Source organism: Bos indicus, chromosome 26 (genome assembly GCF_029378745.1).
Source record: "Bos indicus isolate NIAB-ARS_2022 breed Sahiwal x Tharparkar chromosome 26, NIAB-ARS_B.indTharparkar_mat_pri_1.0, whole genome shotgun sequence".
Classification (NCBI taxonomy): domain Eukaryota; kingdom Metazoa; phylum Chordata; class Mammalia; order Artiodactyla; family Bovidae; genus Bos; species Bos indicus.
In genome coordinates, this window is record NC_091785.1 from 14,016,020 (window position 1) to 14,040,146 (window position 24,127).

Below are 24,127 nucleotides of genomic sequence, written 5' to 3' on the forward strand. Positions count from 1 at the left end.
ATGCAAAGACTGTAAGTGTTCCAGGCAGAAAAAAACAGCAAATGACAGGGCCCTGAGAGGGAAGAAAAAACTAAACGCTTAAAGATTAGACAAAGAGCCAGGATAGCTGGAGTGGAATGGGAATGAGAGAGGTGGGAGGGGGAGTGATATGGAATTCTGTCAGAGAGAGGCTGGAGTCAGATGTCATTATGGGTCAGGTAAAAATTTAGATCTATTTCAACTCTGACGGGAAACCACTGAAAGTCTTGACACAGAGGAGTGAAATAATCTGATTTGGGTTTTCAAAAGATCATTGAGGCAGGGAAAAAACACTAAAGCTAGGGAGACGGCAAACACGAATTCAGCTAAGAGTCTATGATGGTAATCCAGGTAAGAAATGAAGGTAGCTCATATTAGGGTGACAGCAATGGAAACAGAGAAAAGAGGGTGATTTATAGCTTTCACATAAGTAGCACATGACACATAGTAGAACTGAAAAATATTTAAAGCCAGTAAGCATGATGTCTATGTAATGAAAATATTACAGATGATGATTTTCAGGATGATGAAAATTAAGATTTTAAATATGTCTTCGCATCAGAGTTTACTAGTTGCTACAAAGTCTAAAGTTTTACACTGTAGCTTCAATTTTTATGATTTGTATAGTACTGAAAGTAACATATACAGGATCACTGAAACACTCCATGTGCCAAAGTATAGAGTAAAATAACAATAAACTTACATGTAATATTCCTGCAATCTTAGAGGTATAACCCCGTGGTCTCTCTTTATCTTTAAACCTAAAAGCAACAGCATTCAAGTCCTAAAATGAAAAATTAATCCAATTAGATATAAGTTACCTGTTATTTAGAAATACTTTTTTCCTTGGCGGTGGGGGTTGGCTTGCCTCCTATTTTCCTCCATATATAACTATCACTTTCTGAAAAAATGGCTATGCTTGATTTAGAAATGTACAGAACACAAATGAAAATAACAAATATAGAATATGATTCTATAGGCTAAACTGTTGAAACTATTAGTCAAAGAATCAGGAAAACTGTGAAGGAATCCTGTGAGATTCATCAGTTGCATAGATGATGATTTTACTGACCCTTTCAGAGAACTGTAGCCTGATTAGAAGTTACTGTCCTAAGTTTCACAGAGATTATACCTTTAAACAAAATACATTTCAGTCTTGAATAGATCTTAAAGCAGATGTTTAAAAAAAAACTCTTAAAAGAAGCCTTTAAAAATTTAAAAGACAAATACCTTTTGTTTTATGCAAAAAAAGAAAGAAAAGGACAGGCTTTTCCCTACATACAACAATAAAATCACTTTTAAGAACACAATAATATATATAACAATTCACTGTTTCTTTGAGAGTTCAATACAAATTTTAGATACAGCTTCAGACAGAGAACTGGAGTAAACACTGATACATAAAAGCTCAAGAAACTCCTGGCTTTCTTCTCAGGGACAGAAAATCAATCTATTTGTTTCTTTCCTTTTCCTCCTAAAAAGAGGCTACTTGATGCCTTAACCTTTAATTGTGCGTCAGGTAACCAATCAGACTAGTTAAGACTAGGCCTTAACTAAAGCTACTATGCATTTCAAAATTTTAGAGTTTAAATTAGGAACAATAAAAACTTAAAAAATTTCACTGGGCCTTAAACTCACACATACTTGTTTCTTGAAAACTTTCCATAAGAGAAATTTTGGTGAAAGAAAGTACCTTGCACTCTTGGAAAACCCATTCTTGAGGTCCTTCTGCTCGTAACTTCTGAATGTATTGAAACATGTGCAAAATTATATCCTCAACATGTACTGGAAAAAAAGTGCACACTTAAAAAACATTCAGTCTTCAAATCCTTCAAAGCAAGGAGCTTATTCCTAAGTTAAGTCAGGTAAGGAGAAATGGTCCCCCTTAGAAATGGACTTCTCACCTCCCTGTGACTAGGTTTAGGGTCCCACATACATGGCCTTCCAAGATCTGGGATTTGTGACAGAAGGGACTTTGGGGTAATAAATGAGTAACTAAAAAGTCAAGTACACATTTTATAAGTGCAACATAATGATTAGTTGTTAAGGAGGGAAAAATCACCCATGAAATGGAGGCCAAGTTACAACAGATAAAACGGTATAAATTAAAGTCTTTATAGCTTTACAACAAAAAAACAGATCCAGAGCATAAATAAGTTAATAAAAGTTAATCATAAAAAATCAATTTTCATTCAAAAATGGCCAATACTTACATAATCCTTCCTCAGTCAAGTCCACATTAATGATAAAAAACATAAAACCTCGGGCTCCTTCCTTTTGCCCACCAACAAGAGTATTTACCCAGCCTGTAACATTCAAAGGAAATCAACGTGATTGCTTGTGTCTTCTTTTAAGACAAGGAATTTTATTTTAAAAATTAATTCCATATATTCCCAAGAGACTAGAAGGGCATTCTGCAGAAAAGACTGGGCAAAAATCAGTTCAGAAAAGCAGTTTCAGGCACTGCAAAAGATTCAAGGAATTTTTGGGGTTGGGAGTTTTCCTTGGGACTCCTCAAATCATTTCCCAAATCAAGAGTAGACTACTGTGCTTAAGTGCTATATACAGAGTCTAAGTGGAGAGGAACCTTGGCAATCTACTGACTGATCCTAGTATTAATACACCCTTTGATGGATTTGATGGATAAGAGTAGATAAATGTTTCAGCTCATTTCATAGAGATGGTAAATAATATACAATATGAGATTTACTTTTTTTAACCTCTATCTTATTTAAAACATGGGCCAAAATATCTTTTGAAATATTTAAACTTCACTGCTCAATACCAAAAAGGTAAAACAAATTATGAAAAAAGACAAAAACAAAAACCCCAAAGAAAAAACAAAAGCATATTAACAACCATCACCTCACTCTCCCATAAACTCTAGTCTCATCTGAAAATATCCCTTCACAGGGAAATATTTAGGAGAAGTGAGAGCCAGAGTAAAAAAAAAAAAATGATGGAGATGGGGTACTACCCTCATAAGCTGGGACCCAAGAGACTCACCCTTTGATTTAAGTTCTGATAACAGACTTCCAGGACCTTCATGCCCAATGAGATGACCGAGATAATGACCGGGATTTGATTTGTAGTATTTCTGAAGGTCAGGTATGGGAAATGTCACATAAAGATTCCTAATATCCTTAATGGGTACTATTTTGTAAAGTTGCTGGGGCGGAAAAAAACAAACCACAAAAGATTAGCTATGTATAAATCCTACTGAAAAGAAAAAAATTTACAAACTATTTAGAATACTGATTTAAAACAAACAACAACAACCCTGATTTTCACAGAGGAATCCCAAATTGAGGAGAGAATCAATTGCCAGAGAAAATCATACTGACCAAACAGAAATAAACGACCGGGCTCTTTCTTAGTGCGATTTCATCACAGGTATGCGGCCCATGTTTGGTCCCCTGGACCATGCGGCTCGGTACTTTTGGACGCTTGCCTTCTGGCACTGCTTAACAGCTTCTACAGTCTGCCAAGGTTATAGCTACCAAAACTACTTTTAGCATGAACAGATCAGAACATATTGTTACCTTTTTGGTGATACATGTCTCTAGTATATGTGAAACTGATTTCATTTGACTACCCAGACAAATATAAAAAACCATATAAATAATGAAACCTCTAAAATGTTCTATGTACTCTTTGGCAAACTAGGCATATGTTATGTCCATAAATTTAAAACAGAAAAAAAAAATACTAGCAATACATGCACTTACTTTAAGATGTTCTTCTTGGAAAGGATGTTCAGGAAATTCTGGCAACGGGACATTTTTGTTCTCTACTTCAGAAAATAACTTTACCACCAGATTAGTCAAATCATCCAAAGATTCTACAAGAAAACAGACAACAGAAACAGAACTTAAACTAATCATAACACCTAGTGGGTAGTATTTAAAACCTTAGGATTATACATGTACCTATATAAAATCATTATGTTGTATACCTTAAATTTATACAATGTTATATTTTAATTATATCTCAATAACACTGATGGGGAGGACCTTAGGATTTCCTGAAAAATTTCAGGACTACTAAAAGGAAAGCCTAGGAATTCTTTAAAAACTCCATCTGATAAGTTGAAGCATTCAGTTAAACCCTACCAGAACCTGTATAACTTCTGTAGCTATGCAATATTGATAACGATTATACCTCACAAATGTCTGCCTCTTTATAGTTTAAAAAACTATTTTACAAATATTATCTTGAAATAATTTAAAAATAAACATTAGAAACAATAATAGAATAATTAGTGGCATTTGGAAACTGACTATTTTATCTACAATTTCCAACAGAAACATACTAAACCACTGGCTGATAGACAATAACATTAACTTTTCAACAGTCTAAACCTATTATTAAAAGTCAAATGTTAGCATCTGTAAGTAACTGATTTTGTGGGAAAATAGTATAAAATGGTGAGAAGAATCCTGGGTCAGGGGATCAGAGGACTTTGATTCTAACCCAACTCTAACACCAACAAATTACGTCAAAAGAGCATTTAGACAAACTGGTTAAGCACTCCAGATTCTATGAAACATGAAAGCTGGAGAGGGTGACCACAAGTTTCTTCCAAGGTCTAACATTATATGATCTGTATCACACTCTGTCAAACTCAAGCAAAGATTTGTAATTGTTGGTAAGATTATACAGCCATGTGTATGAAATTCTTCTACGTTATCATCTATCTATATTTTTTATAGAGAACTGTATTTGCAAAGTTTATAAAGTTATATAGATGAGATGTTCACTGCAGTATCGTTTTTATAAAAACAATAAAAACTGCAAGTGACTGAAGCATCTATCAATGTGTACATGCTATAAGACATCTCTACATTGGAATTTTAGGTAGTCATCAATGACAGGGAGATGTGTATGGGCTGATATGAAAATATCTCAAATTTCTGTTAAGTGAAAACTACAGATTTCAATGTCATGTAGTATAATCTCATTTAATTTTTAACAGATATACATCAATCTAAACCTATTAATGAAATTCTACTTTTAGAAGTATAACAAAAAATGATTTAGTTGACTATCTTTGAAGAGGGCACAGTGCTCATAAAGTGGGATGAGGAAGAAGAATTGATTTCCATTTTTATATATTTCTGTATGGGACAAATTTTCTTCTATGCATACGTGTTACTATTATTCTAAAAAGAAAAAAAGTGGAAAAGGTTATCTTTTTATAAACAAGATAACCACTCACCTTGCTTCTGTCTCCTCAAAAATAGGTTATTTATAAATGGTATAAACATTCATCACTTATTACTGTCAGAAAGCATTTGAATCAAATAAGAAATTTCCCTTGATATTCTATGACCCGTTTTGAACTTCTCCATGAACTCTGTTAAAAAACACTTAATCACTATTTGACAATTGTATGTATGTGTATATATATATATATATATATATATAGTGTGTGAAGTTCTCTTTTAGGTCTATGAATGTGGGTATGTGCACTTTATTTATAAAACATACACATTTTTACTTCAATTTTTTGGACTTCTATGAAGAACTTTAACATGTCCAAAGCCAAATAAAAGGCCCAGCCTGTGGCTGCCTGTTACATGACAAGTGAACTCAGGAGTGAAGTGGGTGTATCTTGAGTGAAAGATGTCAGAGACATCTGACATAAAGAGACAGACAGATGGGACATGTAACTGGAAACAAGCAGGGTGGCCAACAATGATTTGTCAACCTGAAATGCTGACGACAGTGGGGCCCTTTACAGCAAGATTCTACTAGAGAATGCCTTTCCTTTTCAAAGCACAAATTCACTGTGCAGCTTTTTAAAGGTAAGGCAATTGTACCATAAAGCAACGTCTGTCTTCACCATTAGGCTGTGAGCTACCAGAAATCAGGGAACTGAGTCCCATTCATCTTTACACTACCAGGACTTGGCCATCCTAGGGTCTCCACTTGACAGCTACCTATTTGTCAAGTGTCCAGGAAATTGGTGCTGCCACAACTAGAGAGATGGAGGAGGAAATGGCAACCCACTCCAGTGTCCTTGCCTGGAGAATCCCATGGACGGAGAAGCCTGGTAGGCTGCAGTCCATGGGGTCGCACAGAGTCAGACACCACTGAAGCGACTTAGCAGCAGCAGCAGCAACTAGAGAGAGGGCCTCATGGGAAAACAGAAAAACTTTTTTGTCCCTTTGTGACAGAGATTCTGCCACCTGGTTACTCTTCCTTTTCCCTCCTCCTAGAAGAAGGAGCAGACTATCTATTAATCCTCTAAGAGATCCTGTTTCTTCCACACACCCCTGTACTATAAGGACACCTCTCCCAGACCTGTCATCAAATCCACTCAGCTGAGCACAGAACTCAGGTCACACAGGGAGACCAAACTGGAACAAAGAAACTCTTTGTTTCTTTCAGATGCTCGTTCTGTCACTTCCACTAAACCAAGAACACTGAGGGCAGGGTTCATGTCTGAGTCATCTGTTGTCATTATCACTTGCCCAGTAAGTGCTTACTGAAACCATGTGTTTTATCTCAGGAGGACATGAACAAAAATACGTTTAGAAACCTATTCCTAGGACTAGGCTCTAAATACCAAGTGATTTTTTTGTTTTTACACTCCACAGACTTACCTACCTTTAGAAAGAACCCAGAACACACACTTTTTTTTTTTAGCCTTTTCCTTGGACCCATTTTATATTCTCATTCTATTATCAAGTTAAAATAAACATAGGCGCTTATTTTCTACCTACAAAAGTAACGGTTGCCAATTTAGAAAACTTAGAAAAACAAAAGAAGGAAAAAAAAAAAAAAGAAAACAAAAGTCTCCTACAATCTCATGATTATGGAATGCTACAAACAGCTACCATTTATGGAGTATTTGGGGTGTCACCAGGTACTATGCACTTTTTCTGCATTATCTCAATTAAACCTCACAACAGATATGAGGTACCACTTCCGTCTTAACAATGCAAAAACTGAAGAGCAGGGAACAGAAGTAACTTTGTTAGCTCACAGCCACACCTTGGGTAGGTGGTTGTGTTAGGAATTCAAACCCAAGCTCTCAGACTCTAGAGCATGAACTCTTAACTACTATAGCACATTATTACATTTCTGGTATGTTCTTCTACATTGTCTTATGTCTCCCATTTACGTCTATTAGAGTTTTTAAGAAATCCCCAAATGGGATCATATAGCATATAGCATTTTTATAGAGTGCTTTTGTTTTCTATTTAATACATTAAGAATATTTCCCATGCTATTAATACACTGTCATAAAACTATTTATTCATTCAATATTTATTTACTGAGTACCTATGATGTACCAAGCACTAACCCAGACAAATCAGTGAACAAAACAGTTTCTCTTCTCAAGTGACATATTCTGGCACAGCAGACAATAAAGAATGTTTAATATTTCTTTAAATATTAAATATGTGATAATTTTTAAAGATAAATGTTTGATAAATGTTTTAAAGAACAATAAAGCAGCTGGGAGGTGAGAAAGTGAGAGAAGGGATGCTATTCTGTAAGATGTTCTATGATATAGCTATAAGATCACTAGTAATCTCCTATTAATGAACATTTAGCTTGCATCTAACTTTTTACTAATAAATACTATACTGAAACATCCTTGTACATCACCTGTTTGAACAAATCTGATGATTTCCTTAGACTGCACTTCTAGACGTAAAAATGTATTTTTTAAGGGTGATGCATCTTAAACTCTCCTCTGTAAAGTGTGGAGGAATTGCATCAATTGTATACACAACAAACACAAAAGAATACCTCTCTTCATAACAGGTATTAGTTAAAACAAAATCCAAACCAAGATTATGGTAATTTAATAGGGGAAACAACATATTATCATTAATTTGCACTTTTAGAATCAAACCTTTGTTGCTTTCTCATAGTTTTCCTAGTTTATAATCATCTGCCTTTTGATTTTTTAGTTTTCTGAATTTTAGAAGGTCAAATCTCTCAATCTTGTCCTTTATACTTCCTTTTCTCGCCTTTGTATGTGTAGAGCACCAAAAAAAGTGAAAGTGCAGTCGCTCAGTCGCGTCCAACTCTTTGCAGCCCCATGGACTGTAGCCCACCAGGCTCCTCTGTCCATGGGGTTTTCCAGGCAAGAGTACTGGAGTGGGCTGCCATTTCCTTCCCCAGGGGATCTTCCCAACCCAGGGATCAAACCTGGGACTCCTGCATTGCAGGCAGGCGCTTTACCATCTGAGTCACCAGGGAAGCTTCAACTTCCAACGATTGATATTAATCTGTATTTTCCTCAGGTCTCCATTTAAAATCTCCTAAGCTGAAGCTCCAATACTCTGACCACCTGATGAGAAGAGCCAATTCATTAGAAAAGACCCTGTTGCTGGGAAAGATTGAAGGCAGGAGAATATGGGGATGGCAGAGGATGAGATGGTTGGATGGCATCACTGACTCAATGGACTGAGTTTGAGCAAGCTCTGGGAGATGAAGGACAGGGAAGCCTGGCATGCTGCAATCCATGGGGTCGCAAAGAGTCAGACACAACTGAGCAACTGAACAACAAGCTTCTTTTTAGAACATAGTGAGTTAAAAACAAATTCCCCTCCACATTTTCTCCAAGAAGATCATCTGCAAAGCCTCTAAACAGATAATAGGAAATATCTTATATTTTTCTTCCAATACTTTGAAAAAGTCAAAATGGAAAATCAGATAATCCAATTCTATGAAAAAATTTTAAAATTTCTTACCTCGACCTAAAACACAAATAGCCATTAAGTTCGATGAATAATAAGTAGAATGGAATTTCAGGAGCTCTTGTCTTACATCAATGCCTTCTTGGTTCGGTCTAGTCTCTAGAGTATATTTGTTACCTAAAAGGAATGAAAAACATTTCTAAGAAAAAGCAAAATATGTGAATTTTAAAGCTTCATAATTATTACTAACATTGCTTTAAGGTAAACTTAAAAAACAGAGTCCAAACAAACACATTCATAATGATTAGTCAGTATGTTTGACCATAACCTGGATAAACAGGACAGTATAGAACAAACTAGTAAAATTTTATCTTAGAGCTTTCCCTCTGGAACTTGAAGCGCTTTATAAAAATTATAGTTCTTAAAATTCCTATGAGGTGGTAGGTATCATGAGCACTTACAAGACAAAAATGAGGTCCACATGGCCTCCATTCACACTTACTTTAATTTCCAATTCCCTAGGTAGCTCCAAAATTAATTGAACATAGTCACGGAGGGATCTTTTCAGAACTTGCCAAGTTACTTGTGGAAAGAAATGTACTATTCTTGGCTGAAGCATTAAATTTGTGATGTGAATTCTCATGAATTTGATCTAGACTGGTAAAAATAGGATGCAATGCTATTCTTATAAGTCTCAAGCGATGTATACAGAGTACCACAATGAGATCTATTATGAAATTTAATAACTAATTCAATTAGGATAAAATGTGCATGTCAAGAGCAAATAGTCAAACTCTCTAAGTACTACATTTCTAATAAAGATCTTGCCATTTAAAGGCTGGGAGGTGGAATTTCAGTAATTGGTATCTCTCTAAAAATGGCATCTTGACTAGAAATACCTTAAAATCTAGTATAGTAACTTCTATTGTTCCCACTTATACTACTAAATGGGCTCCTGGCAGAACATATTCTCGACGTGTTTTCCCCTCCCTGGGTTATTATAATGGCTGATGAACTGGCATTTAGAGAATCTCTCTTTCACTAAACTAGGATCCAGAGAGAGCCACCAGATGGCGTTCTCAGATCCAGTCTTTATCCTTGAAGAGCTGCATTGTACTCTTAGCCAAGATTCATGTCCTGAATGCTTCAATCAACAGATCTAGTGGAGTGTGCAAGAAAAAGTCCAGCAAGTACTCAGTAACCTTTTTATAGTCAGAAAGCAATCAAATGTACTCATATTCACTGGCAGCAGCCTGCTAAAATCAAATTTACAGGTTCTTCTCAGTTTCAAGGAAGATCCAGTTCCACTCCAGATCTGCTCTACTTGAGGTCCTAAAACATCACCTTATTCTACCTGAGGGATCCAGATGATCTAAAAAGTATCCAGAGTCATAACTCCTCAGAGAAAGACAGAAAGAAAAGGACAACAACAACAACAACAACAAGCTCCTTTTCTGGGTAATGGTTAAAAGTTCTCTCATATTAAGGTGAAATTTGAGTATATGCCTCCCTTTTTTACTAAAATGAAGGTTCTAGAGGTATCAGTTACAGAAGGACTAGGCCCTAGAGCTTCATTACTCATTTACACTGCAAAGCACAGATTCTTACAATATGTGCATTAAAATCGACCCAAGCTTGGAGAAATCACGTTTTATCTCAAGACTGTAAGTGTGATAGCGTTAGACAGAAATCACATTTTCAGTGTCAAGTGTGATCCGATGTGCCTATTCACAATCTGGTCAATATATTGTTTTTAAAACAAAACTTCAAATCAAAATATGTAAAGACAAAGGGTATGGCCTCTGTCTAGAACTTAAAATTCTTTCAGGTTAACTTGATTTTAGCTCATTCTGCTTTGATTTTAATATATCTGAATATCTTACCATTCTAATCCCTACCCTTTATCTTTAGGTTCATTTAAGAACACAGAGATAGGGACTTTCCTGTCAGTCCAGTGGCTAAGACTCTGTGCTCAAAATGCAGGGGGCCTAGGTTCAATCCTGGGTCAGGGAACTAGATCCCACATGCCACAATGAAGATCTAAGACCCTGCATGCCACAACTGAAACCCAGCACAGCCAAATAAATAAATGTTTTAAAAATAAAAACAGATTAAAAAAAAACAAAAACCAACACAAAGATGAACCACAAACATACCCTGAATACACTAATAAGATATGTATCACTGGAAAAATACTTACAATGCCATAGTAAAAAGAGCCAGAGGACCACAACAGAATACTATACTGTGAAAAGAATGAATAACCCACTGTTCATATGCAACAGTGTGGAGGAACTTCACAACTTTCAGGTTTAATGCGAGAAGCCAGACACAAGACACGGAAACACTGTATTATTTATATAAAACATAAAAACAGGCTGAACTAATCTTAGCCATAAAAAGTCAGAATAGACGTGATCCTTGGGTAGGTGGATAATGACTACCGATAGGTACAAAAAGGTGTTGGTAATCTGTTTCTTGACTGGTGCAGTCTGCTGAGGTTTTTGAAAATTCAATGAGCTGTATATAAATAAGAGCAGCATATTTATTCAATAGATTTTTCAAATAGCAGCAAAAGTAAAATAACCACAATAATTTATCAGAGCCACACACACTTTTCAGTATATTTATTATATTAATATTTCAACAACAAATTAAAAGAAAAATGAGCCAAAGGGGCTATGTTGTAAACACAACCTGGCTCACCTAAGGCACAAAAATCTAGTGATTCTGCATCTCTGGCCAAATGGCTAAATAGAGACTCAATCACATTTGCTCTGAAAAGTGGCTTTTAGCCACAAAGATTCCATTCTGTGAAATCCACATATTCATTTATTTGCTACCTAGATGTTTCCAGGCTTTCTATTATGTAATGATAGAAGGGAACTCTGGTCCATTTGGGAACACAGCCCAGAATGCCAGTCCTGTATCCTAAGACGCTCCTGAATTAGAAAGAGGAAATGGTCTCCGCTATGACTCTCTTGGGGTCAGACAGTAAGCTCTTAATACATTGACAGAAAAACATGAATACTAGGAGTAAATGGGCCAAAGAGTCAGGCTAGTTATTAAGTTGATTAACCCTTTTATTAAATCTTTTAAAAAAGTTTTTTAAAAACAAGAAGGCTAGCTAGTGGAAGTTCTCAAGAAATAGTTGAGGAAATGAACAGAAAAGCAGGACATAACACAGAGAATACTTAAATTACTGAGCAGACTCTGTTGCTATCAGAGCCATCATCCCCACGTAGGGAGGTGCAGATGAACAAGCGCTGCTTTGGTGTGAGCAGAGCTATCAGCTAATCCAGGGTCAATCGTCTTCTGGTTACATGACCTTGAACAAGACTTCCTTAGGCTCAATCTGCTGTCCCAACATTGGTAGACATACACCAAATTAAAAAAAAAAAAAGGTGTAAAAAAGTGTAAGACTAATATTTAACAACCAGTTAATAGAATAAAAGTCTGATGATACCAAGCATTGTGGTGAAACGAGAACTCAGATGCTGCATAAGGGAGTGCAAACTGGATCAACTACTATAAGAAACAATTTGGCAATATCTGTGCAATCTAAAGATGTACATATCCTAATACACAGTAATTCTACTCCCAGAGTTTCACTCCTAGAACCCTAGAGAACTCTGTGTACAAGAAAACATGTGTAAGAATGTTTATAGCAGCACTATTGAATCAATAGGAAAAAGGATAAAGAATAGTAATGTATTCAATACATTTTTCAGAAAGCAGCAAAAAAAATTTATCAGAAACACATTCACCAATATGGATAACTCCTACAAATATACATTAAATGAAAAAATACAAGTGGTAGAGATTAGTTACAAAATACCGTTTTTATAAAACTAAAAAACTATACAACACATTGCTTAGAAATAAATGCATGACTTAGCAATGTTATCACTTGGGAGCAGGGAGGAAAATGCAATTAGGGAATTGTGCAACAGACGCTCAACTGTACTTGAAACGTTCTGTTTCTTCAAGTAGTGTGTAAAGAATGACCTGGGCCAAGCTTTTGTACTAATCTCTTTTATGACAAATAATAAATCTGTAAAAACATTAAAGAAATGAATATAATACTTGATGTATAGAAGAAAATAGACAACCAGTTGAAGCTACTTTTATTATGATTTGAATTGTAGGAGGTCCTGGCTTCTGAATATAGCATAGGATCCGTGTCATTAAACTAGGGAAGAAAGCTCTGTAAATGGTCCAGATAACCTTCCTCTGCCTAAGAATCTGTATGTGGACAGCAATGTGAATATGGCTGGGATAACAAATACCAGTTCAGTCTCTACACATATATTGTCCTCATTTAGCACTAAGTCAGCAGGGACACTTCTATCAAATTAAAATGCTGCTACATAAATCTTGAATCCTACCTTTCTGGCTCTGTCACCATAAGAGTAAGCTCCAGCAGAAGACTGAGGCTGTCAGGGTTGCTGACTCACTGGGACCTTCCACTCTGGGCCTGCTAGGAGAGAGCACTGGCTTGGAGATTGGGAGATTCAGGGTTTCTCATCCTGACTCCATCATCTTCTAATTAAGCAACCCTGGAAAAGTCTACAAATATCTCAACATGGATACATGCCCAGTTGTTAAGAAAAAGGGTCAAACCCTGACCCTAGCTGTGAGGCACAGGCAAGTTTCTTTACCTCTCTAAGCTCCACTTTTCTTACTCATAAATAAGAATCATGAGAACCAATCTCACAGGATTGCTATGAGGATTAAATGAATTATCTGTGCTAAGGCTCAGCATAGCATCTATCAGACAATAATTACTTAACAGGAACTTGGGTTGCTATGAAATTTATGAAAAGTGATTAACGGATATTGAAGAGGGTTTTGTATATTGTAAGATCAGTAAATTTTATTCTATATTTTCATTACAAGAACTATGTGTGCTCACTCACTCAGTTGTGTTTGACTGCAACTCCATGGACTATGACCCACCAGGTTCCTCTGTCCATGGGATTTCCCAGGCAAGAATAATGGAGTAAGTTGCCATTTCCTTCTCCAGTTCTTCACATGAACTATAAATCCTATTTTTTAAAAAAAGGCTTACAAACTCAGTACTAATGTCTATGAGTGCTGATTTTCAAGTAAACAGAATGTATTTTCCTGGAAAATTCTAAAGCCAGCCAAATAATTCTTATACTCTGTGGGAAAGACTGAGTTTGAAGTTTTAGAAATATGTTTGAGAAATCAAAGTTGTCTCCAACTATCTGTCTGATAGGTTCTCAAGGAAAAGTCTATTTGTTAATTATAACCATGAAACTCTGAACTGTTCTCTGAAAACCCAAGATCCTGAAGGTTAGTTTAATATATCTATAGTTAGTTACTTGGAATTATTATAAGCTTTTTTTTTTTTTTTAAAGATTAAAAAAAAATCTCTTTCTTCTTGCTATAGAAATCTTCTAAAAATCCTGAAAGAAACCAAAGTCTTTGGATATCTATGAATTTTCCTAAAAAATTAAAAAGGATAATTCTTCTGCATCTGGATAAGGACATGCAAGTGTGAGACATGAGTTACTAAAGAAAGGGGACTTGAAGTGAAAGCCTCTTAAATGCCACAATAAAGCAACTGTACACTTAAATTTCTAGTTTTCCATAGACACATTTCCTATGGGGGGAAAAAAAGGTACTAACAAAAGCCATGGAAAAACCTGGAGAATAATAAATGACTAAGCGGTCTAAACCATATCAAATATTTTTATATCTATGAATTATCATGATACTAAAAAAAAAAAATAAATTAGTCATCAGTCAAAGATGCCAGGGACCCAACTCAATATTTTGAAAACTGGTAAATAAAGGGAATGAATCAAACATTTATCTTGCTTTTTTCTATAACTGTACCGCTGGGGAGCCAAATAGCAGAAAAGGAGATTTTCTTTTTATAGTAGTACTCAAGCAAATCAATATGAGAAAAAGTAACAGAATTAAAATTACAGGGGTGATGCATTTGAGGACGGTTGTTATCAACATAAACAGAGAGCAAACTAGACATTACATGCCCCCCAACGAAAGAACACATCACCATCTATGAAGCCTTCTTCAAAAACAGATAAACATGAATCTAATCAGGCCTCTATATCCAACTGCCAACTTGTGGGAATACAGAAGAAAGAGGAATATATTAAACTATGTTGCTGGGAATGCAATCAGCAAAAGCTAGGCTATGAAAAGTCCTACATAACAAACATCCTGATTTTCAATAAATAAATTCCAGGGAGTCAAAGGGAGGGAGTGGAGGAGAGAGATGACTATTTGAAACTAATAGACTATTTGAAACTTAAGTGGATCCTAATTCAAATAAATTTTAAAAATTAAAACTTTCATTAGACAACTAGAAATTTGAACACTACCTGCATAGTTGGTGATATTAATGATAATGGTACTTTTACCATGTTTTTTAAAGAGTCATTATCTTTACAGACATATATTGAAATATGTGTGATGATATGATGTCTGGGATCTCTTCAAAATAATGTAAGATGGTGACTGGGAATGTGGGTCAGACAGGACTGGCCAGGGGCAAAGTGATGTATACGCAGGGTTCTTAACAATATTTTGTCTACTTTTATATGTTCCAAATTGTTCACTTAGAAAGGAATGGAGAGGTCCAGCACCAGTGGGTGGGTTGACCTGCACGTGCGGCGCGGCTTGGAACTGGGGAGCCGCGCAGGATTTAAAAAAAAAAGAAAGGAATGGAGAGACGAAATGGAGAAAAAAGTAAGTAACTTTTACTGGGGTCTAAATTTTGTGTCATTATCATCATCCCAGTGTATCATGAGGTGTTCAACTACCTTCTGGCTGATATTTCACAATATTTTTTGGTTCTAATCTATTTCCCTACTCCTTCCTACAAAAGCATTCTTTATTATGGCCAAACTTCTCTAACTCAGGTTCTCCAAACGACACTGGGCTCACTCCTTGGTCTTTGTCTCTCATCATGATTTTGGGGGTCAACCTAACATCTTGATTCCTGGGTTGGGAAGATCCGCTGGAGAAGGGATAGACTACCCACTGCAGTATTCTTGGGCTTCCCTTGTGGCTCTGCTGGTAAAGAATCCATCTGCAATGTGGGAGACCTGGGTTCGATCCCTGCGTTGCAAAGATCCCCTGGAGAAGGGAAAGGTTACCCACTCCAGTATTCTGGCCTGGAGAATTTCATGGACTGTACAGTCCATGGGGTCGCCAAGAATCGGACGCGACTGAGCGACTTTCACTTTCACTACCATTATCATAAGAAACACAGACTTGAAGTTCAGGCTGACCTGATACTGAATCCCATAACCTACAGACACTTCTACTACCAGCCTCCCTCTTTTCCCTCCGCCCTGTATCCCCCACAAGCCTATGAAACTTTGGTCTACTTATTCTGTCAGCATTAATTTTGGCATCTGTCAAATGGATGATGAAAATTTCAGTATTGTGGTGAAGGTTAAGTGAAATCATATTAGGTAAAACGTCTGCCCAGTGGGTGGCACTTAATGCTCATACAATAAATAATAGTTCCTTTTCTTCTAAGAGTGACTCTTCCTCTTCTTAAGACAATCCTACCCACCCTTCACGAAAATTCAACTTGCACCTCCTCTGAGATCCTGGAGAATTTATTTCTAGGCAATCATAAAGCAGGAGGAATAGTACAGTGGTTAAGGGCACCAGACCTGGCTCTAGCAATCAAAAGCTGAGTGACCCTAAGCAATTTAATTACCTCTCTAAAGTCTTAGTTCACTCATCTATAAGATAGAAATAATAAGGGCATGTACCTACTGGGGATATTGTGAGAATTAAGTTAAATAATCCAGGCAAAGTGCTTAGTGCAGCAATCAGTAAAAATTGGCAAGGAGGAAAAAAGAGAAAATCAAGTCTGAGATTATACTCCAGTGAAATTCTGAGTTTGACTTGCCTCTCCAACTAAACTAAAAGTATCTTTAGTGCAAAGACATTAATTTACACTTCTTTGCATTTTCTAATGCACTTTACATGTAGAAGACCTTTAAAAAATTACTTGTCAACAGAGAAAGAGAGAATCTGAGCGTATGTATAATACCGTACTCAGATTTCTATAATCCTTTGTGGTATGTGCTACAAAGCATAACTGTCACGTAACAATTAAGACAGAAAAACATCACCTGTATCTAAGTACAGCCCCACCCTCTGTTTCCAGGTGCCCTCCCACTTTGTCTTTCTTTCCATTAAGGAGTGCCTGTTTTGTTTCCCTCACCCACATCCTGATTTTTTTCTATTTCCTTTGCTGACTGACTAAACCCAGTTGCTCCCACAGTGTCTGCTGGGTTAGGTTTAGAGAAACAGATCACTAAGAATAATCAGAACTAAATTTTTCCTTTCCTGTTCCAAACAACTTTAAAAAATTCAACTGCTTCTGCTTTTATTTCATGGAGAGGCAGAGAAAAAAAAATTTTTTTAAGGCAACAGGGCAGAGAAAAGGCATAAAATTTATCAGCAACTGTGGAACTATAACTAAAGGTGTATGTGAGTGACCAGTGAAGGGGCAAAGGGAATGTTATCACCAACCAGTGGTTCAGCTTAAAAAGAGAACAGGAGAACGTTTCCCTAATAACACTGTCCTACAATCACTGCATCAAACCCACGCATCAAGCTGTGGTTGCCCCTCACAACTTCATGGCAAAGACTTTTTAAAATTTTGCTATTCTTCACAGCTGTGTGTGTGTGCTCTGTCGCTCAGTCATGTTTGACTCTTTATGACCCCATGGACTTGTAGCCCACCAAGCTCCTCTGTCCATGGGATTCTTTTTGGCAAGATTACTGGAGTGGGTTGCCATTTCCTCCTCCAAGGGGATCTTCCTGACCCAGCAATTGAACCTGCATCTCCTACATTGGCAGGAGGATTCTTTACCACTATGTCACTGATCCTCTATCATACTGTAATTATAGAACCTCTCATTTACTGAGTACTATTAGGACCAGACTTTTGGCTAACCACTTTATACCAACCAGACATGGGAGGAAACTGAGGCTTACAGAAGTTAAGAAACTGGCCTACTCTTGGCTGGTCAGTGGTAGAACAATGATTCAACCTCAGCACAGCTCGCCATCAGAGAACAAGCTTTACATCACAGAGGAATCTGCTACTGGGAGGTGGGATTCCTGGCTGAAGTCTGAGGCTAGAGAGATCACATAGGGAGTTAATGAGACACGTGTGTGGAGACAGATTTAGCACATAACTACAAAAATGGCTTTCAAACAAAGGAACTGACTCTAAATAGCCTTTGCCTATTTCTCTTTCTCTAATGAACTGCTTTTATCTTTCACTTACTTACTTACAGAAGTTTTTATCTTTTACTTACTTCCTTACAGACGTTCTTATCTGCTATACTGCTTTGCAAACATTTTCACTTTGTCTTTTTTGTGTCTGTACTGAACAGAAATTTTAAGTTTTAATGTAATCAAATTTATATTTAAATATATGCTTTACCATTAAAAATATGGTTTGTGATATGTATGCTTGAGAACACTTTTCCTAGCTTAATATTTTTTAAAAAATATTTTCTTCTAAAAGTTATATAAAGTTTTTTTCTATAATTAGGTCCAATCAACCTAGAATTTATTTTTGTGCATGGTGTGAGAGGAGATCTAATTTTATTCATCTCTACCAGTCATTGAAAGGTCCACCCTTTCCTTACTCATTTGTCATGTGCCTCTGTCTTATGTCTAAGTTTCCAAACATTTGTGGATATGCTTCTAGGGTTCATAACCTGTTCTACTGTTATCTTCAGGTACTTTTGCATCAATTTCATTGCTTTAACAACTAAAGTCTTGCTACCTGGTAGAAGTAGTGTCTTCTTTGTTGTTCTTCAAAATTATCTTAGTTATTCTTGGCCCTTTACTCTTTCATATTAATTTATAATCAGATTATAAGATTATTAAAAAGAAAAAAACAAAAAAAACCTCATGCTTTCAAATGGCACAATACTGAATTTAGATAAATTCAGGGTGAAATGTATCTTGTAATATTGAGTTTACCCATCCATGAACATGGTTTATCTTCTCATTTACTCAGGCATTCTTTTACATCCATTATATATTTCTTGCTCCTCTGTTAGTGTTATTTTTAAATACCTTATAGCTATTTTTATATTATGAATGAAGTATTTCCTGTAGTATTTTTCTAATTGCTTACTATCGATACAAGAAAAGGGGTCACCCAGGTGGCGCTAGTGGTAAAGAATTTGCCTGCTAATACAGGAGACTCAAGAGACTCAGGTTCAATCTGGAGAAGGCCATGGTAACCCACTCCAGTATTTTTGCCTGGAGAAGCCCATGGACAGAAGAGCCTGGCAGGCTACAGTCCAAGGGGTCATAAAAGAGTCAGACACAACTGAAGCAACTGAGCACACACGCAAAATACAAGAATGCAATTTTAGCGCTTCTCTTCTTTTGACAACAGTGGTGAATTATCTTATTTTTGATGATTAATCTGAAGATCTTGAATTTTTTATGCAATCATATCATATGGAAGCAAGAAGTTTTCTCTTTCTTCCTTTCAACCTCTTACTTATCACTTGTTTTTTCCCTTGACTTCCTGTAATGACTGGCACCTATAGCAGAGCTGAACAAAAAAAAGTGATTAGAAGGTATTCTTCTTTGTTTTTGTCTTTCAACAGAAATCTCTTTGAAACTTCAGAATTAATCATGTTTGACATAAGCCTTTATCAACTCAAAAAGAGTTTTTTTGTTGTTTTGTTCATGAATGAGTGCTTTTTTGTTGCTTTGTTCATGAAGGTGTTTTAACAAATGCTTTTCTTGAGTCTACTGAAATGACTGCCTATCACTTTGAATTACTTAAATTGTGGAACCCACTCGATTGTGAGGAAATAAATTTAACGTATTGAAAGATCTAAATTAAAAAATATATATATATAACAGAGGGTACCAGACTACACCTGAAAATATAAGATAGGTAATGTTTGGTAAAACTTTTGTTCCAGTGGCTTACATGTGCCGTGAATAAAATGTACTGTGGGTTGTATAAAGAAAAGTTTGAAAGCCACTGACCACTTTTTCAGTACATGAAAAAGTACTGTTAAGGACAAGCATTTTATTGTAAGGTTTTCTTAAAACCACACAATGCTTGATCTTTGCTCATTTAAAAACACCTAGCTTTAAAGTATTATTAATATTAAAATAAACCACATTCCCTAGATGGACAAAATGGGCCACATTCATAGAATCATCTGAAGTTACTAAAAAATAATAATAAAAGTAACTTTAGTATGATTTCTGACAAGGTTTGTTCTGCAAGAATAACTTTAAGTAAGGGTATTTATTACAGCTTTTATCACATTTTCAAACTTGTCTGTGACCTTAACAATAGACAGAACCTCTACTCCAAAAAAGCTCAACATTAGTTTATATTTCTAAAATCAACAGGTAACTTAGTGTTTGCATTCCTTACATCACACTTTCTGTACTTTTGTACCAAGTCTGGCTAACTCACCTCTCAGCTGTTTATATTACTTCATACTTTGTTGACTAACTGCCTAGCCTTGTCAGAGGTTATGAAAACAAATATGCTCCTAAATTCCACCTCTACATAATTGACCATTCAATGTTTTTCTTCACTTATCACTCCTGATACCTTAAGATATCTTACGATTGTTTTGTGTTTGTGACCAGAGGCAATACCGCTCACCTTATTCACTGGATTTATTTCTGGAAGATCTGTGGCTGCTTCCTGATTATGCTGACTGTGATTTATCACCAGTGAGACCATTTTAAAGGAGGCAACTCCCAAAACAGAGTTCTAACACGTTCTGACAATAGCAGCACTCTTGGTGGAGGCACCTAACCTGCCAAAGGGACTATTTAAAGGACAACAGTCACTGGATGTAGTGATTTTGAAATTTGGTTTTTAAATTCATATTCCCTCGATATACCATGTATGCTCATGTCCTCTATAAAAGCCACTTTTCAGAAAATTAATCATTACATAGACATTTTAAGGACCACAATATTCACCTTAGCAAAGATACAAGGTGCCAAGTGTTACAAGTCTAAAGAATACAGTATCGCTGCTTCTAATTGGAGTTTTTATAGACTCCTATTTTGCTATGCTAATTCCCTGGTTGCTGCTGGATATATTGGAATGGTATTCAAACTGAAAGAAGGCTGGCTTCATAGTCTTTTTCAAAAGTCCCCAAAATAAACTTATAAGCATAAATTTAAGTATGCTAAACAATCTATTTTTTTTATGCTATTTTATAATCCCCAAAGCAGTGTTTTAAAAATCATAGCAACCTTTCACAATGATTACATCTGGTAAAGTGGGAATGGCAACAGTCAATAAAGAAAAGGGCAACTTTTTGTTTTTGCTTTTTTTAAAACATACTTTTGTATTATTTAAATATTTTAGCTGTACTTTTTAATGAAAAACTGAATAAAGAAAAAGGGTACAATTACAAAATCAGGTATCTTCAAATTTATTTTATGCTACTCCCTGTCATCCCATCTCTAATCTTCTACTAGGATGTTGCAGCACTTTGACAGCAGGGACCTTGTATATCTTCTACAGTCAGGCCTGGAGCAGACGCCATGCATTTACCTATCTATAGATAGTAGAGGCGGAGGCAATGGGAGTAGGGGATTCAATAACCCTTGAAGTAGACATCCTATTTATTCAGAATAAAGAGCTCTATTATCTCCTCTCCTTGAAATGCTGGTTAATATCTATTCACAACTCTTAACTGCTCTGCTCCTGAAATAGCTAGACTCCTATTTGTATGGGATGGCCAGGGGTACCCTCTAGAGGGCTAAATAACTGGTTAGGCCACTGTTATTACAATTTTGAGAATATCATTTCATATATTACATTCAAAGTCCAATGCCAGAATCCTTCTGTTGTGCACCTTAAAATTACATAATATTGTACACTGACTACACTTCAATTAAAAAAAAACATCCAATGCCAAGAGCCCAACTCTTATTGACATCTTTTTTTTTGAACTACTAGCCAAAATGTTACTCATCCGTTAAAAGAATGATTGCCACTTCATTCTTACTATTTCTAAAATCTAAATTTAATTTTATATCTTGTTATCCAATAAACTTGTTTCGTATTTTGTTACTCTTCCTTATCATTAACCTATCACCTTCTGCACAAAGCTCAAATACCTAAGCTTTAACCCTTTTTTTAGGTCAAATATAGGTGTTTCCCCAAAGACCTGCCAAACAACATACATGAAGGGGTATGGTTTAAGAAATATCAGGGCAGGACTTCCCTAGTGGCCCAGGGGCTAACAATCCGCCTTGCAATGCAGGGGACGCAGGTTTGACCCTGGTCAGGGAACCAAGACCCCACGTGCCACAGAGCAACAAAGTCTCTGTGCTTCAGAGTCGACTCACCACAACTAAAGTCTGTTTGCTGCAACAAAAGATCCTCATGCATGATGCAACTAAGACCCGACACAAGCAAATAAACAATTATTTAAAAAAAAAAAAAAGAAAGACCAGGGAGGAACAATGATATAACAACCACTTATCAGCTCCAAACTCTAAGGAGTTCTGCAATCTTCTATCCTAAGCTGTAAAATACAATACTGGGCAAAGAGGCCATGGTTTAAATGAGGTTAAGGAGAACTAATGCATTAAAGCCGCTGGTGACAAACCTGTTCCAAATTTACTGAAGGGATGTTTGGGATTCCCTGTAGCTTTTTCCAGCTGAAAGAGTCTCCAGGCATCGTTCATCACATTCTTCTCATGTTCTGAATCAACTGCATTCACCTCTCTGTCTTTGCAGCTCTCATCAAACAAGGGGCACAGGAAAAACTGTGCAAATCTAAGGGTGTGAAACATAATTAACAATTTGAAAGTTGTTATTTTAAGAGTGGCCTCAGAAAAATGTTTTAAAAAAATGTTTGAAACTTAGGAAATAGGAATTCTACAGAATCAGAGAAAACTAAAACTGCTACAAAGAGAAAAGGAACATAAGTTCTAAGTAATATAAGAAAAAAATAATATTATACATATGTAAATTCAGAGAACTCTACCCCAGATATGTCACCTAATTAGTGAAAATATAAAAAGATTAACCTCTGATTTTGACAATTCCCATGTGTTGTTACCGTATCACCTAGCAATTCACCAGTTGGGTATCCTAAAATTCAACTCAATTGATATCATGAGATCTCACAGGTCCTACAAGACTAATCCCTCCCTCTCACCCCTTCCTCTCTGTCCCCAACTTCAAACACCAACCACAGGTCCAGGTTGTCACCTGGGCTTCTGACCAACCGCTACAGATCACAGATCAGAGGCTCCCACAACCACCTCCTTGGGTGCAATTAATATTCTAGATCAGCTACAGGACTCAGAGAAACATTTTACTTACTAGATTACTGAATTTATTATAAAAGGATATGATTCAAGAACAGCTAGATGAAAGAGATGTGTAAAGCAAAGTATGTGGGAAGGGTACAGAGCTTCTATGCCCTCTGGGTAGGCCACTCTCCCCACATCTTCACTTGTTCACCAATCTGTAGGCTCTCCAAACTTCAAAAGAATTGAGTAAATCACGGGCATTGGTGTCTGAAATCAACCTCCAGCTTGTGGACTGAAAGTTCCAACCTTCTAAATACAGGGCTGGTTCCCCTGGCAACCAACACTTAGCCTCAAATTATCAAGGGACTTTCCTAAAGTCACTTCATTAAAATAACAAAATGCAACTTTATGGCTCTCAACACTAAGGAAATTCCAAGAGTTTCAGGAGCTATGGTCTAGGATAAGGGACAAAGGCCAAATATATATTTCCTAATATAAATCACAATACGACAATAAAAAGTCAGGGCAGACTTGCAAAACAGTGGGGCAGATTTATAAGACAACAGCAATCTAATCTATCTATTTAAGATTTGCAATTTGGGATGTTTATAAAAATCTCTGTTGTACATGGCTAATTCTCCAAGAAAGGAAAACGCTGCTGATAGTTCTCAGGCAATAAATATTAAATTTAGTTTTAAGTGCCATTTCACTAAGACTCAGGCATTTTAGGACAAACTAAGTGACCTATTTAAAAGGCTCTATTTGAATATTTTTCCTTCTTAAGAACTTTATAATTAGTGAAAAAAATAATAGTATAAAAAACATATGACAGTGGTTTGACTAAGATATAATCATGTACTTTTATGAAATATTAAGAGAATTTTTAAAATTTAAAAGCAGTGGTTTGACAAATAAAATGGTGTGTAACTTTAACATAAGTAACCTATATTTTTCTTGAGGTTGTTCTTTAATAGTACTACCAAAGCTGAACTAAGATTCCTTTAGTTAATAAATTAACTCTTTTACACCAGGTTGCAATTTAAATCATGATTTCATATAGTAATTCTTAAATTTAGACCCCATCTTATAAAAAAAAAACATCCAGAATTCAGATAAAGCTGAGAGCAGAGACTGTC

The 24,127-nt window shown here is 36.1% G+C and overlaps 1 protein-coding gene across 4 annotated transcripts in view; it reads right to left on the bottom strand.

Annotated features, from left to right (window-relative positions):
• The window catches only part of IDE (insulin degrading enzyme), a 93,873-nt gene that overhangs the window by 35,008 nt on the left and 34,738 nt on the right, over positions 1-24,127 (bottom strand). For 3 of the 4 annotated variants that reach the window (XM_019952767.2, XM_019952766.2, XM_070780485.1), the window contains 7 exons: positions 22,340-22,509; positions 8,733-8,855; positions 3,747-3,859; positions 3,025-3,187; positions 2,232-2,324; positions 1,712-1,803; positions 722-802 (listed from right to left, as the gene is read on the bottom strand). In XM_019952767.2, the coding sequence (XP_019808326.1) occupies positions 722-802; positions 1,712-1,803; positions 2,232-2,324; positions 3,025-3,187; positions 3,747-3,859; positions 8,733-8,855; positions 22,340-22,509 (835 nt within the window). Of the gene's footprint in view, positions 1-721; positions 803-1,711; positions 1,804-2,231; positions 2,325-3,024; positions 3,188-3,746; positions 3,860-8,732; positions 8,856-13,066; positions 13,141-22,339; positions 22,510-24,127 lie in introns of those variants that run through there. The other variant, XM_070780486.1, reaches the window with a different exon arrangement.